Raw genomic sequence first — 25,374 nt, 5'->3', positions numbered from 1 at the left:
ATTGAATCAAATGTAAAAGCGAGCACGCTATAGCACCTGAATACCTACCAACAAGAAATAAGTGCAAACATAAAACCGAAACAAGCCCAGTCCTGGCAGCTTGATCCTACTGATTGAATAGTGACAAAGCTACACATTGTAGGATGAATATAAAAGTTCATGTACTTAGTGGATTAGCAAAAGCCCAAAACAAAAAAAAAATCAATAGTAGTTTAATTTTATCAAAGACGAAAAAAACAAAAGACCCTAAGAAGGTACCCATCGATTCTCAAGTCCCTCGGCTACGCTCTATACTCCCGAACTAACTAATATTTTCTGCACTCTCAATTTCATAATTCGCAGAGAATAACATCACTTAGAGGACGAAGACGAACGAGAAACAAAAAAATTAAGAGTAATAGAGCTTGGATCAAGTTTGGTCATTCCACAGCAAGAAAGTATGAAAATCATATAAGTGGAGAGAAAGACGACGGCTTACCAACAACAACGGAGCTGCGTATCTCTCACTTCTGTGCAGAATTCCGCCACGCTTCTGGTCCTGCGTGATGGCTAATTTTCGGAAGGAGAGGTCCGAAGGAGCATATGCACATAGGAAGACCTGGAAGAGTCTGTAGTGGGCCTGATGGGCTTAGTATCTGCTGTATCAGCCCAAAGCTAAGTTGACTTTCGGGACTTCACTCAGGCCCAGCCAAATTGGAGACCCGCCGATAGCTTTTAAGGGGGTGCTTAGATTATGCTAAAAGTATACTTTTTTGCAAATCGAGACAAACTCCTCCACATATTTATTTTGTATACCGTAAAAGCACTTTTAAAATATATTTTATTTTTACCCAAACACCCCTAAATCTTTAGAAGCAGCATCCATTTGGGGACGTTGCCGTGAAAAGATCAGCGAAGCTGCAAATTATTATGGTGGGTCCTTGGATCTACTTTCCAGACGAAGAACCTTGAAAGGAATTTCATATTATACAAACCGATACTGGAGATAGGAACAGGACTTGCTCAAGAGAGCAGAAGATGAATTAGGAGCCCGAACTCTTGCTAGAATTGGAGAGCTTCGGAGTAGGATCAAGTAAAAATGGGGTTCTAATTCATTTAGTGTTGAAGAGTTTAGTCAAAGTGGAGGGAATCTCTACAAATCAGATATTGAAATTCTTGATATGATTGCTATAACGTTCCAGTAAGTAAACTAAATTATTAAAATGTTTTAGTAACAACAGAACAACCTGTAATAACTAATAACAAGTTTCAATATAAGAAACCATAACTTCTTGGTTATTATTAGAATTTCTTGATAGATCACTAAAAGAGGTAAATACGAGTGTTGTGGATTGCTTGAGAAGAAATGGGCAGTGGTGTGTGTGGTTTAATCTGGAGCGATTATCTCTAGTATACACACCAGCATGTAAATTTAGTACAGTTGATCCATAAAATAAGCCACATATGCAATTCCCAAGGGTGACAAGGCATCCAAAATTAATCAAGGCAACTTTGAATGCCAAGTTCAGGCCTCTCCATCAATTGCAATTTTTCCAGGTTTGCAAAGTAGGCGCGTCAATTTCAAATTTTCCACAACCATAAATAGGTATTGATCTCAATTTCTCACATTTATAAATGACATTGATCTCAATTTTTTAACATTTGTAAATAGACATCAATCTCAGGTTTTCCGCATTCTTAAATAGGCATCAGCCTTAACTTCCTGAAATTTCTAAACAAGCATCAAAATCAAACATCAAATGATATAATGACTGTCACTGTTTGCAAGAGGCATTTCTAAATAGGCATTAACTTTAACTTTCCCACATTTTAAAACAAGCATAGAAATCAAGCATCAAATGATGCAATGATCATCACTGTTTGCGATCACCACTGAAAATTTGACAAAGTACACGTATGGGGATTATAAAGTAGCAAATACATGGAGAGTCTAAGAGTGAAAGAGACCCCATCATTATATTTATGCATTTTAAGATGAGGAATCAAAAGACACAATGTCAATAACCCTCATAGGAGTGTATTAAATATAAAAGTTCAAATATAAAATCAAAAACTTCTATTTATACCACAAAAAAAAAACATTGTCATTTAGAAAATAAGTCATGTGTAATTTTGAAGGATGACAAGGCATCCAAAATTAATTAAGGCAACTATGAATGCCAAGTTCAAGCCTTTCAATCAATCTCAATTTCCCCGCATTTGGAAGCAGCTATTAATTTCAAATTTTCTACATTTATAAATAGACATTAATCTCAATTTTCTCATATTTATAAATTGACATTAATCTCAATCTTTTCACATTTCTAAATTGAAATCATTGAGGAACTTAGGCAGCTTTGCCATAACGATCTAGTCAAGTGAGGATTGCTCCCAAATCTTTGATAAAGACACTTATAAAAGCTCTGTTCAAACAGGCCGTCCATTATGCTCAAATCAAACTGACCACCATAAAGATTTCGGAAGACAAATACGTCAATTACTAAAATCAGTCAAAAACATCATCCTTTACACATAGGTATGTTATTATTTATTTCGTTAACAATATTTTTCAATACTTAAGGTGATAAACCCAATTTTGACCTCAAACAAACATTAAGTTACTATTATCTTATGTTCTTAATGAAAGAATTAGTTTGGGATTTGATTTGGACCTTAATTCATTTTGTCTTTTATTTTTTTTTTAAATATCCTTATTAATTATAAGGGATTTTAAAATTCAATTTTAAACTTGAAAATAGAATCCCAAATAGGCAAGCTGGCTGTGTTACCAGAACATTGACAATGGATTCTTCACCATTGATCTCCAGATTTCGAACAATTACGGCTCAAAAGAGATTCATAATTTTCAACCACGCTCGATTTACTCCTTTCAACATAATTGATTAAGTTGTCGATTGGAGAGATCTTGGCTTTGATGCACTATAATTAAAAAAAGACATCATTATGTTGTGGTTTTCAGAACTTCCACAATGAATTCTCGATCCATCCTTCCCCCAGCAAACTAGAAAAATCTTGAACCCAAAGTTATCCAAAATTTTCATCACATTAATTCTCTCCCCTAAATATATTAGCTTGGATACAAAATGTTCGTATCTTTCTCGAATCTGAATCCTAGTTCGCTACATACTGACTTCTTCTACTGAACTTAGTCCTTCTCGATTATTCTTTCCCCTGAACTTTTCAGCCCCTGTCGATCATTCTCTCTTCTGGGGCTGTTCAAGCTGCCAAATTCTCAATAAATCTGGGCTTTAAAGTATTCATGACCGAAAACTGGATTATATAGACACTACGTCCGCTATTTAGTATAAAAAACTAATTTAAACATATTAAAAAAATTAGTTAAGTTAGCTATTTATAATAAATATGTGCTGTCTTTTTAAAAATACCATTACCAATCATCTGTATTAGTTAGAACTACCATATGATGGAACATTTAATATATGCAACTACTACATAAATTACTTTGGAAAAGAATAGATACATATACATACATATATATATATATATAAAAGAAACAAAGGAGATTAGAATTTTGTATTTAAGATTAAATTAAATGTCAAATTAGCTCTTATATTAAGGATTGGAGATAGTATAATACTACTTCCGGTCCTAATTATAAGAGTTAGTTGACTAATTTTAGGAGATTAAGGAAATAAGTTAAATTAGTTATTTGTAATAAATAGGTATTGCTTTTCCTAAAATATCCTTGCTAATCAAGTGTATTGGCTACAACTATTATTATGAGAAGGACTACCTTGGGAAAAAATGTACAAATATGAGAGACAAAGTGGATTGGAATCTTATATTTAGAACCAAAATAAAAGTTAAATGAGATCTTATATTAAGGACCGGAGGTATTATATAACTAAATTATCCGCCCTTTATTCCTTTTTTCTTTTTTAAACCAGATATCCGCCCTTTATTCACATAATATTTTTGGGGATAAAAAGGAATTAAATGGCGTTATTCGTTTGTTCATCTTTGCATCTTCTGTTGATCACATTATTATGGGTGTCTAGGGTAAAACTAAATTGATTGAATCCACTCTTTTCGTTTTGGTTTATGATCGATTGTGTTGTGATCAAATCCACTGGATTAAAATTTAAAATTGATTGAAATATAAATGATGAAGTCAAAATTAAATATTGTCCCAAAAAACAAAGGTCAAATTTAAGTCTACGTATGTCAAATGTCAATAATAGCCAATATTAGTTGGACTAATATTTTTTAGGTATATTAAATCAAAGTAACTGTGGTGTATTTTAAAAAAAACAAAATAATTAACTGTGAGATAAATTTTTTTAGGCATACACGGTGAGTGTTTTTAAAATGATTATTGAAGAAACAAGAATAATTGGACTAATATTTATCTGGTATTTTGAAGATTGTTTTTTACTGTCATTTAGAGAAAATTTCTTTAATATATTATATTAAAAAAATAGTCCGAAATATCGAAGTAAATTAAAAAGGATTCAATTGGATGAAATTAAAAATAAAAATGAATTTAATATATTATATTAAAAAAGTTTATGCAATGTTTTAGTTTGATGTTTTGAATGATAATTTTTTATAACAATCATAATTACTTTAAAAATTAAACTTAAAATATTAGTATTTGAAAATATTTTATCAACATTCACGATTTCAATATCATTATTTTTTTAACAGTTTTATGATTAAAAAACTAAAAATATATTTTTTTAAATTAATGAACCAAACCAAAATCTTATATAAAGTTACAGGATTAAAAGTATATTTTAGTAAAAAAATATACGGTAAATGTTATTTTGAGTTTTTTTATTGTCAAATGCTATTTTTTTAATGTTGTGTAATTAAAAAATATTTTTTAAATAAATATATGGAGATAAAACTAATTTAATAAAAAAAAATCGGCATGTGTATTAATCACCAATATTAGTTGGCATATGTTTGCTAATCCATTTTGGCAGAATTTTGGTTTTGACCCTACTCCCATAATATTTTGGTCAAGGTCATGCTTTGCTAAAATTGAAGTGGAAGATTTCCCATTTGAATTTCCTTAAAATAGATTAAATTTCAACATTGTAGGTAATAAAATCCACCCCCGGGGGGGGGCTATAATTTTTGCTGTCTAAGCTAGTCTTTAATCATTAATTTAGTGTCTAATTTTGACTTAAAAACACAATCTAATCACTAGAGTTTCTTGAGTTGAAATAATACAATATCTACAATTTGTTAACTTAATAAACTACCATTTCAAGGGAACTAAATCAACAATTGAGATAAATTTTATCAAAAGTTATATTTTTTCTAAAATTAAATTAAGAGACTTACCTAATCAAACCTATTAGTTATGATTATGATTACCTAGTGGATTTTGGTTTTGGGACCACAAATCTATTAGCCACTAAATCTAAATCTATTATCCTAATTACTGTCTCCCCACCAGCCTGAAAAAGATATGTCCACTGTCAGTAAGATATGTATTATGAAACTCATAAAGCATGAACATTTTGTACCAATGTCTCTGTAAATTACACTGAACAACCATGGCTTTGTCATGTGTAGGGGAAGTGTTTGCCATTTTTGTATGAGACAGAGTTCTGTACTGTGTAAATCAGTCCTATGAGGACTAATCATACTTCTCTCTCCATGAATACACAAGAAAGAAGACCCACGAAACTGCCAATGCCAGGTCTCCGATGGCTTGTCTGGGCCAGTCACGGGCCAGATCTTCAACCTTCCTCAAGAATCCAAATCTCCATACCGCCATGGAAATGTGAACAGCGATGCATCCTTTTGCGAAGAAGCTCTGAAACTCTCTGTCCTTCGCAAAAGCCACCATGAATAGCATGAATCCGATAGTGAACAGGAGTAATCCGGAGAACGAATCGGAAGTTCGAACTAGCAATTGATCGTGAGGCGTTGATCCTTGAAGCTTTTTCGCTGTCTCGCTGCCGTGGCTGAACTCCGAGATCTCCTCGGAGAAGAAAATCATGAGTGATCCGCAGGTTAGGGCTATCGCAGAGTGCAGAAGACAGATCAGAAAAAAACCGGGAGAAGCCATCGATCAGGATTAAAAAAAGAAAAAAAATCTCCAGTAAGATTCGGATACTCCAAATTAACCTCGATCAAAATGTTTGAAGCATCGATTAAATAGTCATGTCGTGCTTGATTCAACAAACCTAGCTAAAATTTACTGATGGATCTTCCAAACAAATCGATAGAGGTCATTCTTCCACTAAGGCTGGAACAAGAAAAACCAGAATACATGGCCATGTCTGTACTGTATCGTGAGGTACAATACTATAGCATTTGAAATTCGAAGCAGTAGAGAATCTAGATATCCCCGTGACCAAAACAAACAAACAATCAAAAAATGGACAGAACCCTTTCCTCAGCAATTTGAACAAGAAAACTAGGAATTGCTAGAGACGAAGATGTTGTGGAAAGATATGATGCAGATCTGGAACGGCAGGTACATGTAGCACTTACTACTTATAGAGAAAAGAATAAATTATGAGATTTGGATCTGCATAGGATGCAAGTTGAGTGATATGTTATCAATTGCATATGTAGAGATTGCTTTCATGATCATGAACCCACCAATCCCCATATGCACAAAATGCCATGCTTATGCTAATATGGCTCCTTCTTTTCTTGTTTCTATGAGGAATATTGGCGTGGGTCAAGGAAATGGGTCTGCATAACTGTTTACTTTAAAAGATTATTTTCACATCATTGTGTTGAAATGGAATACTTTGGCTTTCCTGGTAGGGCCCTGGGTTTTCATTATCCAGTTGCCCTTCTTAGACTATATGATTTTTTTTAACTTTATGTGATTTCACGTCTTAATCTTGAAGGGGATGACTTGATTTCGTGTTTGGATAAGTATAGCAGAAAAAATTTCAACCTATCATCCCAAATTTTTAATACTTTCCATTCACCTTAATCTTAAAGGCAATGACTTGATTTGCTGTATGGATAAGTATAGCCGGTAATTTTCCACCGATCATCACAAATTTTTAATAACTTCTGTTCAACATAATTGCGTATGAGGATGAGAAAGTGACAGTGATGGGTCAGATTTCCTCCTCTTCATCATTCTCATTCTTTTGCCCTCCTTGTTCTTATTAACTTAACCATTTAAATTTTGGGTCTGATTGTTATCTCACTGTATGGGTGTATTCCACCTTTTTTTTTTTACATCCCTAATCTCACAGTCACAGGGGACCCTTTTCACCTGAATTTACAGTTTCACGAAACTGACGCATCCATCTGATATTTATAATAGGAAGGAACAACCAAAAAGAAAAGAAGAAGATTCAGAGGAGAAAAAGCCAGAAAACATGCCGACTATTTCGAATCTCCAGGTCAGATTTGTGATATTCTATGAGGAAGGTTGCTTTTTGATCTGAAGAATATTGAGACTCTTTTGTTGTTCTGCAGACCCACCCAATGACAAAACTATCCAGTCGCATCGCACACAAAATTTGAAATTCTATAGATAAAGAGGAAAAAGTCATCATGGGGTTTTAGTGATTTGTCCCACACAGCTAATTGGAGTGGAAAAATTGACTCTTGCTTTTGAAGACAGAGCAACGGCTAAAAAGATTCATCTTATAGCTATCATTCATATAGTAATGGAGAGTGATGTTCTTGAATTAAATATTGTTCTCTTCCCCTCAAGATACTGATTGGCTTGAAATTATAAGTGATATCAAGCCCTCTCATTTACAGGAAGCTTCAGTCATCCGTTTTAACAGCTAGATAATGGTGCTGCTCGTGACCTGTCCTGTTTTGTAAATTGGATAATCTATCATTATGCATTATGTGATATATTTAAAAGAGGACCTAAAATATTAATTAAATTATATATGAAATGATGAATATTTTATTTTTTTACACATATAGTTTTTTTTTCCTTATTTTATGTCGACTACTATATATATAAAATCAATTAACTCCATGGGTTCTGCTCACGGTTGCTTGCTTCAGGGCCAGCACAACTTGCAACCAAGCACGTTCTGCAATTAATATCTGTGTGGAAAAATCGTTGTGTAAATTGCATGTCACAATCCATCTCTGGCATGTATAGTGGGAGGCCACATATTAAATTCCTTTACCAGATGTTCTCTCATATCTTCACGTATATCATTGAGTAATCAGGATCAATACTAGTAATATACATAAAAAAATATAAGTTTTATCCTACTAGATGAGATCGACTTCATGGAGGATCATATAATGTTACTACTTTCGGTTCTTAATATAAGATCCTGTTTGACTTTTATTTTGATCCTAAATATAAGACCCCAATCCATTTTATCTATCATATTTATGTATTTTTTCCAAGATAGTCCTTCTAATAATTGTAGTCCTAGTTAATATAGTTGATTAGTAAGTATATTTTAAGAAAGTCAACATCTATTTATTACAAATAACTAATTTAACTTCTTTTTTTAATCTCCTCAAATTAGTCAATTGAGTCTTATAATTAGGACAAGAGGTAGTATTGTATTCTGTCAAAAAGCTAAATTCTTAAATAGAATGTTAACAAAAAGACTTTGTTCAATCACAACATTAAGTGTTTTTGGTTATCTTTCTCTATTTCTCTTTAGAGAACTTTATATTATTTGATCCACTCCCCTCGCTATTGTCTTCAATGGCTTTTTTTGTGTATGTTTGTATCATCTCAAATGATTTTTAGCTATTTTCTTTTCAATAGGCGTCATGTCTAATTTTCCTCTGTTATGGTCTCAATACTAGTATAATATATGATATAAAAATTATTAAAAAGAAAGAGATATTATTCATAATTAAGAAACAACAATACAATTCATCTTAAACTAACAAACTTTGCATAATGTTTAAGAAAATGTATTTAATTTTCTCCAGGAAGTAATTAGGTACAAAAGTTGGATTTATTCTAAACAAATTTTAAAATCACTTAATCAATATTGACTCGTGAAGAAATCTACTCGTTGTATTATTGAGAAATCACAAAAGGATATAAGAACTGGGATTTAATATTTGGAAAAATCCCAAAAAAGGTCCTTGGAATATGGAAAATGCCAGATTGAGTCCTTAAATTTCGAAAATGACAGAATGGGTCATTGACCCAATCTGTCATTTGTGAAATTCAGGCGAATTGACAATTTTGCCCTCATTTATTCATTCACTACAATGATTCAAGGAATCACTATAAGAGTTTAGGTGTTACCTAGATTCGTATAGCGAATAACTATTCACTTTTTCATAGTCAGGTGTCTTGTTATTAACTACAACTAATGCTGTAATCACTAGAACAATGTAAGCATTACCTAGATTTGTGTAGAGAATAACTACTCATTTTTTCATAGTCAGGTATCTTATTATTGTCAGGTACCTTATTATTAACTACAACGAATCTTGTAATCACTAGAACAGTATAAACGTTACCTAGATTTGTTTAAAGAATAACTACTCACTTTTGCTTAAGGGCAAAAATGTCAATTCGCCTGAATTTCACAAATGACAAATTGGGTCAATGACTCATTCTGTCATTTTCGAAATTTAAGGGCCCAATCTGGGATTTGATATATTCCAAGAGCTTTTTCTGGGATTTTCCCTTAATATTTTTCGTGACAAATTGGCAGATAAATGAAAGCGATGAGCCTCAAGATGGCTCTGTGGCTGTTGTATTTCAAAGACTTCTCTTTCAGGCCAAAAAAAGAAAAGAAAGACTTCTCAAGGTATAAATGCTCTTTTATGTGTGAGCCTTGTCTGAAGTGAATCAAGAGGTGCTACTGTTGGATCTAGAATATTTCAATACAAATACTTCGTTGAAAAAATATTTAATAATTCTAAGCTCAGTGCCGACGAGGATTATACCCAAAATCATTTGACTGACCCTTAATGGATCTGAGTTTAAATCATTGTCGCCTGCTTTTTGAAAAAGAGAACAATTTTTCAGCATGGGATTTTAACTTGTGACTTGTGAAATAGTAGCTTCGGTACTTACATAAGACCTCATTTAACTTTTATTTTGATCCTAAAAATAAGACCACAATCCAATTTGTCTCTCATATTCATTCATTCTTTCTTAATATAATCATTCTATTAATAGTAGTTCTAAACAATAAACTTAATTACTAAGAATATTTTTTAAAAAAAATCAACTATTTATTACAAATAACTAACTTAATTTATTTTTTTAATCTATTCAAATTAATCAACTAGTTCATATATTTAGAACCAGAAATAGTATCAAAGAAGCCATTCAAATACTTTCTTAACATCTGATTTTTTTTTGTCAGCATAGTTATCTTCTTATTAGAAGTAATTCTATTTGAGATACTATGGAGCATTAAATATAAATATTTTTTAATAGGAATTTAAATAATTTCTTTCTAGTTGACCCAACTCCCATTAATCTGAACATCTGATTTGAAATAAAAGAGCATCGTCTATAATTGAATGGGTCAAATAGTTTACCCTAAAAAGTGGGCCTTAAATAAAAGCCCCAAAAATTAGAAAGGAAAAGAAAAAACAGTCAACTGGAAGTTGATGCCAGAATTCTGTCTGTACGTCACTGCTAGTTCTGCTCTCCCGAGCTTCCCTGCCACAATTTTACTTCATCCGGAGAGACAGATATCGGCAATTTTATCAAAATACTATACACAGTAAAAATAATTAGCCGTGGGAACTATTTATCCATATATTATCTCTAATTTTTAATATAAGATTTTATTTAATTTTTATTTTATTCTAAATATAAGACTCAAATTCATTTTATCTTTCTTATTTATACTTTTTTTTAAGATAATCCTTTTAACAATAGTAGTTCTAGCTAATACACTTAATTAGTAAAGATATTTTAAGAAAGAAAACACCTATTTATTACAAATAACTAACTTAACTTCTTTCCTTAATCTTCTCAAATTAGTCAACTAGTTTTTATAATTAGGACTAGATGTAGTATTAATTTTCTTATTTTTCTCCAACACCTATTCTTATTTATTTTGTTTTTGTTTATTTCTAAATGATTTAAGGTAACATGACACTCTCACTGTGAAAGAAGAGAAAGCTCTAGTAACAGGACACTTTTATAATGATAGTTTTTGGTGTTTGTTTATTACATTATTTGAAGTGATTTTGTCAACCTATTAAGTTTTAAATATTTTATACTACCTCCGGTCCTAATTATAAGAGCCAATTGACTAATTTGAGAAGATTAAGGAAGTAAGTTGAGTTAGTTATTTATCCTAAATAGGTGTTGTCTTTCCTAAAATACCCTTGCTAATCAAGCGTATTGACTAGAACTCTTATTATTAGAAGGACTACTTTAGAAAAAAATATATAAATATGAGAGATAAAGTGGATTGGGATCTTATATTTAGGACTAAAATAAAAGTCAAACAAGGTCTTATATTAAGGACATGAGGTATTATTTATTTAATTTATTTATACATTTTCATATGATGAGATGGGGTTTTTAACCGTAATTTCCTCCAAAATTCACAAGACACAGGGAGGAAGTTAATAAATTGGGTACTTGGTTGTAATTTTCGTCAAAAATGAAAATGGAGATAGTTGAACTCGTTCTTAGCCTTAATGAGTTTCTTTTTTTACTTTAAAAGCATAGCTGTCGGAGTGAAAATTCATCATGGTGTGAACGGGTTTTAAAAAGATGTAGTAGTATATAGGTAAATAGTTCTCACAATATAGTATTTAGGTAATTATTTTTACTATGTATAGTATTTTGATAAAATTGCCGACAAATATCAGGCAGTGCATTAGCCAACAACAAATAAAAATAAAATACAAATAGATTACAATAAGTTCACGGTAGTTGAACTGTAGGCTAAGGTGTCGTATATTAATTCTATCCTGAACAATACAAGACATCGTTAGGATAATATAAAATTTTAATTCATTTTACTTCTCATATTTTTTATTATTTTTAAAACTAATTTAGCTAACTTATAAACTAATTTAATCTAATATCATATGGATTTGGCCTCTCTAAGTTTATATGTAAGATTATTTTAAGCAGATCTTATCATATTTATTAATATTAAATAATTTATTTAGTTTTCTTAATCTATTCAAATTAATTAAGGAGTTTTTATTGTGCAAGAAAGGGAAAGAGCATCAAAGTTGAGTGCTATATATTGCCTCTTTGATTTAGATACTAAGTTACATTGAAACACAGGCTCTGTTCTGCCTTTGTGCTGTTTTTATTTTTTAAGGCCAATTCTAACTTTGTTTTCTTAGTGCTAACCCTGAAGCCTTTATATTTAAATAGAATTAAATGCATGACTAGGATTTCTCTAAAAAATAGTACCACCTCTAGTCCTAAGTATAAGTATAAGATGCAGACAGTGCAATTATGAACTAAATCTTATGTTTAGGATTAAAGATAGTATTAGATACATTAATATATATATATATATATATATATATATAAAGGAGATATTTTCTTTCTGGGGACAAAAAGAGGATACAACTTTCAGCTACTTTATCAAGAATATTTGCTTTGGGTACAAGGAATCTCATAGGGAGGGAACAGTAAGGGTGAGGGAAAAAGGTTGAGCCTTTTGGCTGAGAAACCTTTTTATTATGTGTGAGAAAGATACCCTTGGGAGTTTAAGTGGTAATCATAAGGTTAGTTGTAAAAACATGGTTGAGCCCACTTTAATGATCATAATCTTCACTTAGAACTTCAAGAATCTGGCGCTAGTATATTAGTACCAGTACTGCTAGTCTTGAACCTAATGATGCTTATCCTGTGACCCGAATCATTCTAATTTGAAGAAACCCATGCCACTCACAACAATATCTGCGTGACATATCATTAAGGTTTCTACCTTTTGCACATGCTGCCTCCTCAAATTTCTGGTACACTTGTCCTTCTCAACTTAACGGGTCTCAGATCTCAAATTTTTATTTTGTAATGTAAATTATATTAAAAAAGACAAGTCTTATACTACATCCGGTCCTAAATATAAGAGTTAATTGATAAATTTGAGAAGATTAAGAAAATAAGTTAAGTTAATTATTTGTAATAAATATATATTGTCTTTTCTAAAATATCCTTGTTAATCAACTATATTGACCAGAACTATCATTATTAAAAAGAATATCTTGAAAAAAAAGGCATAAATATAAGAAACAAAGTGGATTGATGTCATAAATTTATAACTAAAATAAAAATCAAACAAAATCTTATATTGAATACCGGTGATAGTATTTAAGACAGGAAGAATAACATTTATAAAGGCGTCTAGAAATTATCCATAAGTGAATTTCTCATATTGGCAACAAGGATAAGACAATATATTGCAATTTTACATGTGTAAGTGATCAAGTCAAAATCAATTAAATTTTATAATAAAACAGATTTTCCCATGAAATTATTTTGAATTAAATTATTTGCGATCAAATCCAAACCTTGGCGTGGCATGAAAGTACATGCGCTATCTATCAAAAAAAAAAAATTATATCCCAAAGCAAATGTAGTCTAAAAGATGTGCCTGGTCAGGATTTTCTACTAGGAACATGTCCAATATCTCCAAATGAAGCTTGCAAATTACTCTCTCATTTTGCCTGATATCCAATCTAATGATTCTACATCGTGTGCTTAGGAATCTCCGCTCATAATTAACGAACTCATAATCACCAAAGGGACACGCATAAAAGAGGATTTGGATCCTCAATCCTATAAACTCTAGAGTTAATAGCATGTCTCAGACTCGTTTAATTCAAACGACACTTGGCATCTTTTCATATCATCATGTTTAAACATGAGGTGGCGTATGTGAGCCTCCCTGAGCACAGATTTGATTTTGCGTCCTCAGGCCCCATAGAAGGAGGCTGGCAACTTGAATCACTAGATTCAAGGGTCTTGGGCAAAATATAATCCTTATCAGTTATATACCTTTCCGCTCCATAATATTATCTCCGGCTCTTAATATAAGATTTTGTTTAATTTTTATTTTAAGTTCTAAATATAAGACCCCAATCCATTTTATCTCTCATATTTATACTTTTTTTTCCAAAACGGTCCTTCTAATAATAATAGTTCTAGTCGATACACTTGATTAGCAAGGATATTTTATGAAAGAAAACACCTATTTAGGACAAATAACTAACACAACTTACTTCTGTAATCTCCTCAAATTAGTCAACTAGTTCTTATAATTAGGACCAGAGGTAGTATAAGACCTAATTAACTAATTTGAATAGATTAAAGATGTTAGTTAAATTAGTTAATATGATACATATTTTTTTAAAACATTCTAAGCATCTTCTTTAATTCTCTCCTTTCATCTCTTACTTGATTGTTATTAGGAGAATATCAATAGGGTTAATCTAAAAATTTTTTTGCTAAATATATATAAGTCTTAGATATAAGACTAACATTAACTTCATAATTAGCTCTTATATTAAAAATAGAAAGAACACTAAACTAGAATACAATAGTAATTTTTGCTCTCTTTCAAAGTCCTCGTTACCCTTATTAAATATGGAGATATATGAAAGAAAAATATTTAATGTTATCTAAAACTATCAAATTCTTCATAAAAAGATTTTTTTAAAAAAAAAACACTTCAAAAAGATGCCCTACATGCAGTTAGAGTGAGTATTTACTATTTACGCATGAAAAAATCTCACAAAAAAATCTAAAAATTTTTAAATCTCAAATTTATAAATAGTACTAGAGTACTACCGTTGATACAGCAAACGTTAATTATTAGACAAGGTGAGGCATCCAATGTGAGGCTATTGGATTGAGAAAAGCTGTTGTGTCTGTGAGCTTTTTGACCAACTTAGGAGTTAGGATTGTGAAAGATTTGGGGGTTTGCTAGAGATGAGGCAACAGGGTGGACCCTTATCGGGGTAGCCCCCTCCTCAAAAGGTCCCACCAACCTCAACACATTGCTTCGGCCAAGAAGGCAAAGATATAAATTCATGCACAAATGATTAATTAGATAACTGTTCATTATTTAATGGTCTATGTGGCTTCCCTTCACGATGTTCCCATTTCTGCTTCTATTGTCCCAAATCCTACTCTCTAGTATCTTTTCTTGTCCTAGTTTTCTTGTTCTCTTTTCTTTTCCCTTTTTTTTTTTAAATCTGGGTAATACTGAGTTATCTTTTAATACTTGCATGTTCATTAGAAGTAGTGTTTTAAGCATATTTTTTTTTACCTATAGGCTTCATACTCTTGACCATGTTTAAGAAAATTGTCAGGAGGACTAAATCATCATTAGTTTGCTCTTTCTCTCACTTTGTTTGAAGAAAGATTAGATAAATTGAATTTCAGAGAATATTAGTGTTGCGATGTTTATAAATATACTCTTTCGGTCCTTAATATAAGACTCATTATTAAGTTAGTTTTGGTCCTAAATATAAGAATATTTATCATATTTATCAATTTTCTTTAAATTATCCTTATGGATGCCCCTTGAACCATAATTAAGTAGAAGAGGAAGATGAGGTATTAAGAAAGATGGTTATGATATTTTAGGAAAAACGTGTCACATTTCTTACAATTAACTAACTTACCTAATTTCCTTAATTTAATCAAATTAGTTAACTGGGTTTTATATTAAGAACCAGAAAAGTACTAACATATTACTATCTATTATCAAACGAACACATTAATTATGGGATTTGAGCAATACTCAATATCTTTGTAAGTATGAGCGGCATGGCCGCATCTTTATAATTAGATTAGTTTTTATTCGCAATAAAAGACCCTCCATCTTGTCCTAAATTTAGTAACTAATTCAGAGAGTTGCTTTGGTTTTTAAATACTTTTTCTCAGTTCTTAATATAAAATCATTTAATTAATTTGATTATATTAAGGAAGTTAGGTAAGTTAGTTAATTATAAGAAAAGTGACACATTTTTCTAAAACCCCATAATTATCTTTCTTAATACTCCCTCTCCATCTTCTGCTTGATTATGGTTGAAGGAGTGTCTATAGAAGTAATTTAGAGAAAATTAATAAATATAAGAAATGGGTTTTATACTTAGGACCAAAACCAACTCAAGAACTGGGTCTATATTAAGGACCAAAGAAGAGGAGTATAATATCTATCTATTTTATCTCATAATTTTATAATTTTTTCCTTGAACAATCCAATACAAATGATTAACTGAGATATTTTAGCAAAACTAACATATATTTTGTTTAAATAATTAATTTAACTATTTTTTTAAATGTTTATAAATTAGTTGTCCGACTCTCACATTTAAAATTAGAAGAGTTTTATTTAGACCCGTTTAGATTGGTGTATGTTACAAGCGAGTGGTTGGGATTTGATTTCTAGCTCTCATGTGCGAACCTAACTTATTGTTTGTTAGGAGGGAAATTGGGGAAGAAAAAAAAAAAAGAGAGGAAAATTTTTTTAATAAGCTTAATTTTGAAAAATTGAAAGAGTGGAGTTAAAAGTTTTTAATTAAATTTCTCCCTTTTATCTTGTATGTTCTTTTATTTAAGATTTCATGATCTCATTTCTTCAATTTTTTAAACTGAGTCTATTAATTTTTTTTTTACTATTTTTTTCTCTCTGATTTCCTCATGCCGAACATAAGATTAAAGAGGTTAGGCTATGCAATAAATGAATATACGAAACCCTTGATCCCACGCAAAAAGGCCAAAAAAAAAAATCCTAGCAACAAAGGTATGACGATGTAATTCAGATACTTGCAAGAGTGTGGACTCAATTTTTGCTGTTAATTATTTATAGTATAATTTATATTATAAAATGAGTTTTACATTTAAAATTAAAAAAATATGAAATTTTTATTAATAAATATTTATAAATACTTTTGTAACCACTGCCTGGTCAGAAGCATGTTTTGTATTCAATCGTTTTCTGGTGACACTCATTCTTAAAAGAGGGGAAAAATCTTTGCTGCAGCTCATCCTCAACACTAAGCAATTTATCTTTTAACTATGTTAATAAAAAATCTTCAAAATAAGAACGGTTAGTATTATTTTTGCTCTTTATAGTTGGATCAAGTTTTAATTTTCTTCTTTGTATTCTTAAATAATTGGTTTTAGTTAATATAGAGATTGAAACTAAAATTTGTTATAAGTATAAGGACCATTTGTTAAAGTCAGACCAAAATATTATGAAACTATAAATGATAGTGATTAAAACCAACTATTTGAAAATATGAGAATCAAAATAAAAAAAATTTGATCAAACTATAAGTACTGACAATCATATCAACCCAAATGAAAATCATTTGCACAACATTAAAAATATATTCCACAATTACACCCGTTAAAAATAAGTTGTACCAATTTAAATTTAGACTTTTTTAGTGAATAAAATTTTGGAAAAATTGCAATAAGGTCATATACAAGATAATTAAATATAAAAATATCCCTTAAAATCATTAAATTATTTTAAAGTCTTAAGAGATATTATTGCAAAAAATTTTATTTTTTAATTACCAAATTGTTCTTTTTTTTAATTATGTATTGACAACTGAAAAAACAATAGTTAATAACTTAAGATATAACGATTGACGGTTATCGTGACATGAATTAACAACATATTTTCTCAGTGCCTTACAAAAATGTAATGCATGAGTTGTTAATATCTGTCATAATAGTTGTTAATTATTATATTTTAAGTTGTTAATGACTGCATTTTCAGTTATCAATGTATATCTTTTTTTAAAAAATACAGGTAATCTGATAATTAAACAAATAAAATCCTTTGCAATGAGGTTTCTTAGAATCTTAGAATAATTTGATAATTTTAAGGTATTTTTTGTATTTAATTGTCTTGAATGAGATCTTATTATAATTTTTCTATAATTTTTAAACAAGTAACTTAATAATTTTTTTCCCGCAAAACCATTATTGGTTTAGAAATAACAGAAGTCATGCAAGACGATTACGACAGGAGTAATGTTGAAATAATAAAGTGCTACAGACTCTAATCTTCGTGTTAACAAGAGAACCTGAAAAGGGAAAGAGATGGGAACCAGTCATGTAAGAAGAGCGATCGCCCAAAAGTGAAAGAGACAGGACAGAGGCGTTTGTTTGCCTAAGACGATAATACTACCTTCACCTTCAATCTTAACTAAAAAAAAGAATTAATTGATTAATTTAAGTAAATTAAAAAAATAAGTTAAAATTAGTTATTTGTAATAAATATGTATTGTCTTTCTTAAAATATTTTTAATAATTAAGTTTATTGATTTTATCTTAAAAAATAAATATATATAAAAGACAAAATGATTAGAATTTTATATTTAAAAACTAAAATAAAAATTAAATAAAGTCTCTATTAAAAAGATTAGAGATAATATTAAAAATATATACTGAAGGAGCGACGTGGGGCGCAGGATGAGAGAAGAGAGGGGATCCAGGACCGTTGGATGAGGGGGGGATGGGGACCACATACCCAGTTTTTCACGGTGGGGAGTGAATGGGGTAGGATGGTAAATTCAAATTCTGCCACCTAACAAAATTTATGAAATTAACTGATAAGGCAGTGGAAAAGCCAACGACTTTGAATGACCTAAACCATCCTCCCTTCTTTCTCCCTTCGTACCTCACGCTGCCTCTCCTCCCCCACGCGCCTTTCAGACTCTCCTCTCACACGCGCTCCTCATTCTCCCACTAACTTTTCCTGTTATCAGTAATTTTTTTCCGCCCATAAAGTAAATATCCTATCTTTACGGGCATAGCAAGGGCACTTTAGTTTACACACCACATGAATTCCCCCAATTAGTAGGGATCTCTTTTGATAAGTACTACTCCTCCGGTTCTAAATGTAAGATCCTTATATTCACTAGTATAAGGGTCTTACATTTAGGACCGGAGAAGTACTATTAACTTAATTATCTTTCTTATCTAGTTTCTATCATGGATTCATGGCCTTATAATTTAACATAATTTATTTTTCTACCATTAGAAATGGTAGATCCATGCATGATGTGTTTAAATGACCAGATAGTTCAATAGAATTGATCCTAGATGATCATATATCAGTTTAGCTCAACTAAAATATATTATTAATATTAATATTAATATATTTTCATTTTTTAAATCTAATTCTATATACTAAGTTGGCAAACTAGCTCAGCTATACAAAATCAGGCATTGGGCTTGATACTTGATAGTTAACCCATTTTTCAGGTACCTTTATTTTATACTCAGGGCGGTCTAAATAAAAAACTAGTTCCTATTTAAGGAGATTATGGAAATAAGTTAAGATAGTTATTTTAATAAATAGATGTTGTGTTTTTTTTCTAAAATATTCTTATAAATCAAGTTTATTGGTTAGAATTACTATTATTAGAAGGACTATCTTGAAAAAAAATATAAATATGAGAGACAAGGTGGATTGAGATCTTATATTTAGAATCAAAATAAAATCAAATGAGGTTTTATATTAAAGACCAGAGGTAATATTAAGTTTAAAATAAGTTACAATTTGTGAATAATATGAATTCATATAGATTATATATAATACAAAATTATGAAAAGTCAATAATTATGCACATTAAGGGTAAAGATTATCCTTACTTGACTTTTTTTTTAAAAAAAATGTACTTCCGCCGGTCCTAATTATAAGAGCTAGTTGACTAATTTAAGGAGACTAAGAAAATAAGTTAAGTTAGTTATTTGTAATAAATAGAGTGTTTTTTTTCTAAATATATTTGTTATCAAGTGTATTGGCTAAAATAATATTATTAGAAGGATTACTTAAAAAAAAAATATATAAATTTGAAAACAAGTGGATTGGGGTCTTATATTTAGGATCAAATAAAAATCAAACAAAATCTTATATTAAGAACCAGATATTTTAATCTTAAAACACAACTGTGGAATTAATAAAATTATAAATTGACTGATGACTGATTGAAGACAGAGTTGACAGGAGAGTCAGGTTTTTTTTTTGGACAAAACCGGAGGGTCACCTGCAAAGTTTTCATAATAAACATAATATTAATCTGGAAGAAAAATAATTACACAACTACTATTTGATATTCTTTGATAGCTGATATGGCTGTATTACTAAAATAATGATCCTTGGGTGTTAGAAGGACAAAATATATATGAAGTAAAAATAAATAAATTCTCTGGGTCACAAAACATACAGTGACTACATCACTGAAGAAAAAAACATACAGTAAATAATTTAAACAGCTCAAGTCGGCTAGCTGCCAGAAATTTAATGGACAGATGTGAGTTTTGTGAAGTTTTATAATTACTCGTTTTGAACTTGGTAACAAAACATTGAAAAATTTATTTTTTTTAACTATAATTTAATCATCAAAATGAAAATACATGATAGAGAGTCATGCATATCAAAATTGGGATGCATGGATCGTGAAAAATATTTTTCATAAAGGAATTTTCTCATCCGTTTTTAGGCTGAAAAATTTTCTCAAAACTTTAATTCAATGGACGACCTAAGAAAAGTAATTACCAATTAATGTCTGTCATAAAAAAGTGGCAATTATTGGCATATACCTCATCCTTTCCTAAGCGCGTGGCCTTATGGTAAGAACAAGAATGTCTTCATGCACTGAGTTTCGCTTCACAGCTTTTCTCTCTCTTCACTGAAAGCTGCAGCCTGCAGTGCTGGGGACACTCCTCTTCGCAACATAAATAAGCGCCGCGAGAGGCTATATTTACATGTTTTTAATTTTTTACTACTGCCAACATTAATTTATCTTCATTGAATTAAATATATAAAATAATTTTTATTGTGTTACTGGCATCTCTTCATCTTCCAAATACACAAGCTCGGGTTTCTCAAATCATTGTGCCCTAGATCCATGGCTTCTCTGCGCAAGCTCTGAGATGCGGTGATGCCCTTTTTGTCATTCATTCAGTTTGGATGCTGGGAAAGCTTCATAAGGTCTGTGTTTAACATATTTGCGGTGAAAATCAGCTTTTACAAGGTTTTGAGGACTGGGTATTGCTATTTTGACTCCTCTCCTTGTAAATTTGGAAAGTTGTATGTTCCTGGATTAGAAAGTAGCGAGCTTTTGTTTGGAAAGGCATTCTACTGAGCCGAAGAACGGTCATTTTCAAGTTATTATGTTTTTCCTTGTGGTCTATTGAGCATTTTGGAGATTTCTAGCTTTTGATTCCTTGAAGTCTTGAGGCTGTTGTGCTTCTTGTGTTTTGGTGGGTGGAATATGTCAATTACTTGGTGATTTGAGGCCGCATTTGGGTTGAGATGAATACTGTGGTACTTTGTAATAACTTTACATTTGAAGTTATTGTATGACATTTGAGGTGTGCTTTGAGTGAATTGGTGATTATAGCTCAGGAGAGGATAACATGATAATATTGTGGAGATACAGTTTGAGTGGACATTGAGATTGGTGGTTGCGTTTGTTGCATGATGGGTTGCGTTTGTTGCAAGCCCTCAGCCATTGACGACAGTAGGGAGAGTCCAAGGGAGCGATTATCAAATAAGGCTTCGTTGGACTCCCGTGGATCTAGGGCCACTTCGTCAAGGAGAGAGGATGGATATCGAGTGAAGGATAGATGCGATAGTACTGATGGTCGAACTGCATCCATGGATAAACAAGGAAATGGCTCTGTGCGTTTACAAGTTGATCATTTTGAAAGGAAGAGGGAGAAACCAGAGTATGTTATTGCACAGCATCCAGGAATTGGTAGCGTTCCAAAAGCCACAGAAGGGGAGCAGGTTGCAGCTGGGTGGCCTTCATGGTTGGCAGCGGTGGCTGGAGAGGCTATCAAGGGATGGTTGCCACGACGAGCAGATTCTTTTGAGAAGTTGGATAAAGTATGCTTCATTCTTGATCTGGCTATATCTCATTATATGCTTCCCTTTTTGCGGACATTAGAGCTCTTTATCCTTTTGTTTTTACCAACTTTGATGTGTAGCATAGTGATTTGTATGCTAATATTTTATGATTACTTTTTTCCCTCCAGTTTATTGCATAATATCACTTCTAAAACTTGTGTTAAATTTTAAATATGATGGGCTATTCCTATCTTTTACTTCTTTTTTTTTAGTTATCTAGACTTCCAAAATCTGCTTGCTGCCAGAGATGGCAATGTGCAAATGACAAACCAACTTCCTTGCTCCCTCATTGACTATTGATATCAAACTAGGATGATGAACTGATATCTAAGATAATTCTTTGCTTCTTGATCATATTGAGCTAAATTGCAACTTTTTGTACCCTCCTTAATGATCAAATGTTATTAAATGATTCTTTGCTCTTCATTCTAAGATTTTTTTTTTTCCGCCTATAATTCTTGAATAATATTGGCGATTGTGGGTCTAATGCTCATGAGGTTATCCTTAACTATTTACTGCTAAATTATGGTTTTACTGATGTCATCTGTTTCTAAATGTGAATTCACTACAATATCGTCTGTTTGTTAGTTTCAAATTTCAAATTATATATTTTTGATGGTATGATAAATTATGTTTGCCAGAAAGTTGAGGTCGAATACGGGGCTTGAGGTCCTTGTAGTAATTTGATTTTTCTTAGTAAAATTTTCTGCTTAATCACGGTTAGTTTTTGAAATTATTTTACGTTGTTGTTGTTTTAACTTGCTATTAATAATAAATTATGTCCTTTAAAGTGCAGATTGGTCAGGGAACTTATAGCAATGTTTATAGGGCTCGTGATCTTGAGCATAAGAAAATTGTTGCTTTGAAAAAAGTGAGGTTCGATAATCTTGAACCTGAGAGTGTTCGTTTCATGGCAAGGGAAATTCACATTCTTCGTAGGCTTGATCATCCAAATGTTATAAAACTGGAAGGTCTAGTTACATCAAGGATGTCTTGCAGCCTATACCTTGTTTTTGAGTACATGGAACATGACTTGGCTGGGCTTGCTTCACATCCTGGACTAAAGTTTACTGAAGCGCAGGTACTTTCAGAAGCTTCTTTCTTTTGCCTACTGCTTTGCAAGAAGGGTTGTCGTATATCTCAAGAAAATCTAACTGTCATTATTGTCTATTTTAATATGATGTTCAACCTAATTATTTATTTGATAGTAGTTATTTTAAGATAATAATTAAAGATGCTGATCCCTGTTCACTTCTAAGCTGAGGATCGATTCATTTAGTTTGGAAATTGGAAATGAAGCAACTGTGCGGTAAGAAATATTTCACAAAAGAGTAAGATTCCCTCTCGGGGCAGAACATAACTAAGATCAAGTATGAACAAGACCTAAAGAAACCTCCAAAGAGACTTACTTCTGTTATTGGAAGTTGTCAGGTCAAATGTTATATGCAGCAACTTCTACGTGGACTTGATCACTGCCATAGCTGTGGTGTACTGCACCGTGACATTAAGGGATCCAACCTTCTGATTGACAACAATGGAATCTTGAAGATTGCAGACTTTGGTTTGGCAAGCTTTTATAATCCCAATCAAATTCAGCCATTGACTAGTCGAGTTGTCACGCTCTGGTATCGTCCTCCAGAGCTTTTGCTTGGAGCAACTTACTATGGCGCTGCAGTTGATTTATGGAGTACAGGCTGCATACTTGCTGAGCTGTATGCTGGAAAGCCTATTATGCCAGGAAGAACTGAGGTGTGCATACTTAATTTTCACCATCTAATTTGAATGTGGCATTTTTATGCATTTTCTGTTTCCGTCACTTTTGCCAAAATGATTGTTATGCACTGTTTATTTGTTTACAATTTTTATTGTAAACTGCATGCGGTAGCTTTCAAAAATTATGAACTGTAGGCAAGCATAGGTTTGATTGGAACGAAAATATATGTAAAAATTCAGAAAGATTGGTGTTTTCTGCATAAAACATGTTCTTGAATTATCATGCGATTCAATCTGCTTGGTTTTACAAAGGAAATTATTACACACATTTTCTTCCTTGTAGGTTGAAACAGTTACATAAAATTTTTAAACTTTGTGGCTCGCCTTCTGAGGATTATTGGAGGAAATCAAAGCTACCTCATGCAACAATATTTAAGCCCCAACAGCCCTACAGGCGGTGTGTGTTGAGAAACATTTAAGGAGTTTCCTGCGCCTGCATTAGCACTTATGGAAACCCTTTTATCCATAGATCCTGCTGATCGTGGAACAGCAGCATCTGCTTTGAAGAGCGAGGTATGCATATTTTGATGAAAATAATATGGCATTTTTTTAATGGTGATGTCATTTCGCTTGTTGGTCCTGCTTATTGAAATGCTTCTCACGTGAAATGTAACTCTGTCAGTGCAAGTTGAGGGGGTCGTTTGTAGTGTTCAGAGCATCTGCTTTAACTTTTTTAAACATTGAGTTGTTAGAAAATTTGAATGTTTTTGGAATTTCTGTCAACACACAAGAATATAAATGCTCTGATATTATTTCTGGTTGATAATATTTATGCCAGTAATTAGTTCTCAAATATATTGTGTATTGCTGCAAGTACCTAAAAGGGTTGTCTCACATCTCCCCCGTCCTATGATAAAGCTTGTATGTAATTCATCTTACAATATTCACCACTTGTTAATTTATAGTTGATAATTGTTTACTATGATCAGCTCAGACAGAGTTCTTCAAAAGTAATTGTTTTATATTTCGTGATCAATTGTTTCCTTTCATACGTGTCTATGCATTATCAATGACTTCTTCCTTCTGGTGTTTTTGTGATTCATTTCTTCACCACAAAGCCCTTACCTTGTGATCCTTCAAGTTTGCCCAAGTATCCTCCGAGCAAGGAATTTGATGCCAAAGCACGGGATGAAGAAGCTAGAAGGTGTGTGCATAGCCTTGGTTTAAAAGTGAATATGTTATTTATGTTCAGCAACAACTTAGTGACATCTCTGCTATTATTTTCGTTGTTTTCCAGATTTAAAGCTTTTTGTTCCTCCTTTTTAAAATGAAACGTCTTTGGCTATCACTATTTCGGCAATTGCAAATTAAAGAAAAGTGAAGTTATCTTGAACTTTGATTGAACCTTAAAAAACAAACCAGAGAACTAAAGCTTGGCTGGTTCCAACAACTGCAACTACTATTCATTTTTCTTTTTGGGGGGTTTTCGCTCTTCCTTGTAATTATCTTGCTGAATGTGATATCATAACTTCGGAGCGCGAGTCCCATGTTGCCTGGCTGAGGCAACTCCCATTTTTAGTTAGGAGTATGTATTCCTTTACATCACTTGGCTTAATTGTGTAGAGCAGGCGTCTGTTTATTTCAATGTTTCATGGGACTCCTGATATGAACATCATTACGTTCAAAATTTTCAAAAATACTATTTCAAATGACGTTTTATCCCTTAGATCTTCTATGTTTAGTTTCTATTCTATATCCATGACTTGTCAATGAACTAGACTAAGATGCATTTGACTGGGTTTTTTCAAATTAATCATTAGTGTTTGTCTGGTCCCTGTACCTTGAAGGCTATACTGTGAGGTTGACTGTTGCA

General features: G+C 31.7%; 2 protein-coding genes and 1 long non-coding RNA gene across 3 annotated transcripts; 2 read left to right on the top strand and 1 right to left on the bottom strand.

The window, feature by feature from the left end:
• Positions 1 to 5,441: 5,441 nt before the first annotated feature.
• Positions 5,442 to 6,672, bottom strand: LOC114748782 (uncharacterized). The gene has a single exon (XM_028937239.1). The coding sequence runs from the start codon at positions 6,044 to 6,046 to the stop codon at positions 5,612 to 5,614; it is 435 nt and encodes a 144-aa protein (XP_028793072.1). The 5' UTR covers positions 6,047 to 6,672; the 3' UTR covers positions 5,442 to 5,611.
• Positions 6,673 to 10,972: 4,300 nt separating this feature from the next.
• LOC114748780 (uncharacterized) lies at positions 10,973 to 20,913 on the top strand. The gene is made up of 3 exons (XR_003740506.1): positions 10,973 to 10,984; positions 11,824 to 11,829; positions 20,629 to 20,913. It is a non-coding gene; the product is annotated as an uncharacterized LOC114748780 (long non-coding RNA).
• Positions 20,914 to 20,915: 2 nt separating this feature from the next.
• LOC114748779 (probable serine/threonine-protein kinase At1g54610) lies at positions 20,916 to 23,672 on the top strand. The gene is made up of 3 exons (XM_028937233.1): positions 20,916 to 21,767; positions 22,585 to 22,869; positions 23,220 to 23,672. The coding sequence occupies exons 1-3, from the start codon at positions 21,357 to 21,359 to the stop codon at positions 23,568 to 23,570; spliced, it is 1,047 nt and encodes a 348-aa protein (XP_028793066.1). The 5' UTR covers positions 20,916 to 21,356; the 3' UTR covers positions 23,571 to 23,672.
• The last annotated feature ends 1,702 nt before the right edge of the window (positions 23,673 to 25,374 follow it).

This window comes from Neltuma alba, unplaced genomic scaffold (assembly GCF_004799145.2).
Source record: "Neltuma alba isolate B1F8T4 unplaced genomic scaffold, ASM479914v2 tig00005819_pilon, whole genome shotgun sequence".
Lineage (NCBI taxonomy): Eukaryota > Viridiplantae > Streptophyta > Magnoliopsida > Fabales > Fabaceae > Neltuma > Neltuma alba.
Note: the sequence above shows the minus strand (reverse complement) of the source record. Positions and strands in the feature narration are given on the sequence as shown.

What these genes read in the sequence shown, in the direction of transcription:
- LOC114748782 (XM_028937239.1), bottom strand. Translation starts at nt 6,046, where the DNA reads ATGGCTTCTCCCGGTTTTTTTCTGATCTGTCTTCTGCACTCTGCGATA.
- LOC114748779 (XM_028937233.1), top strand. Translation starts at nt 21,357, where the DNA reads ATGATGGGTTGCGTTTGTTGCAAGCCCTCAGCCATTGACGACAGTAGG. An exon ending in CTTTTGAGAAGTTGGATAAA is followed by an intron (nt 21,768 to 22,584) that starts GTATGCTTCATT and finishes TTTAAAGTGCAG; the next exon opens with ATTGGTCAGGGAACTTATAG. An exon ending in TAAAGTTTACTGAAGCGCAG is followed by an intron (nt 22,870 to 23,219) that starts GTACTTTCAGAA and finishes GGAAGTTGTCAG; the next exon opens with GTCAAATGTTATATGCAGCA.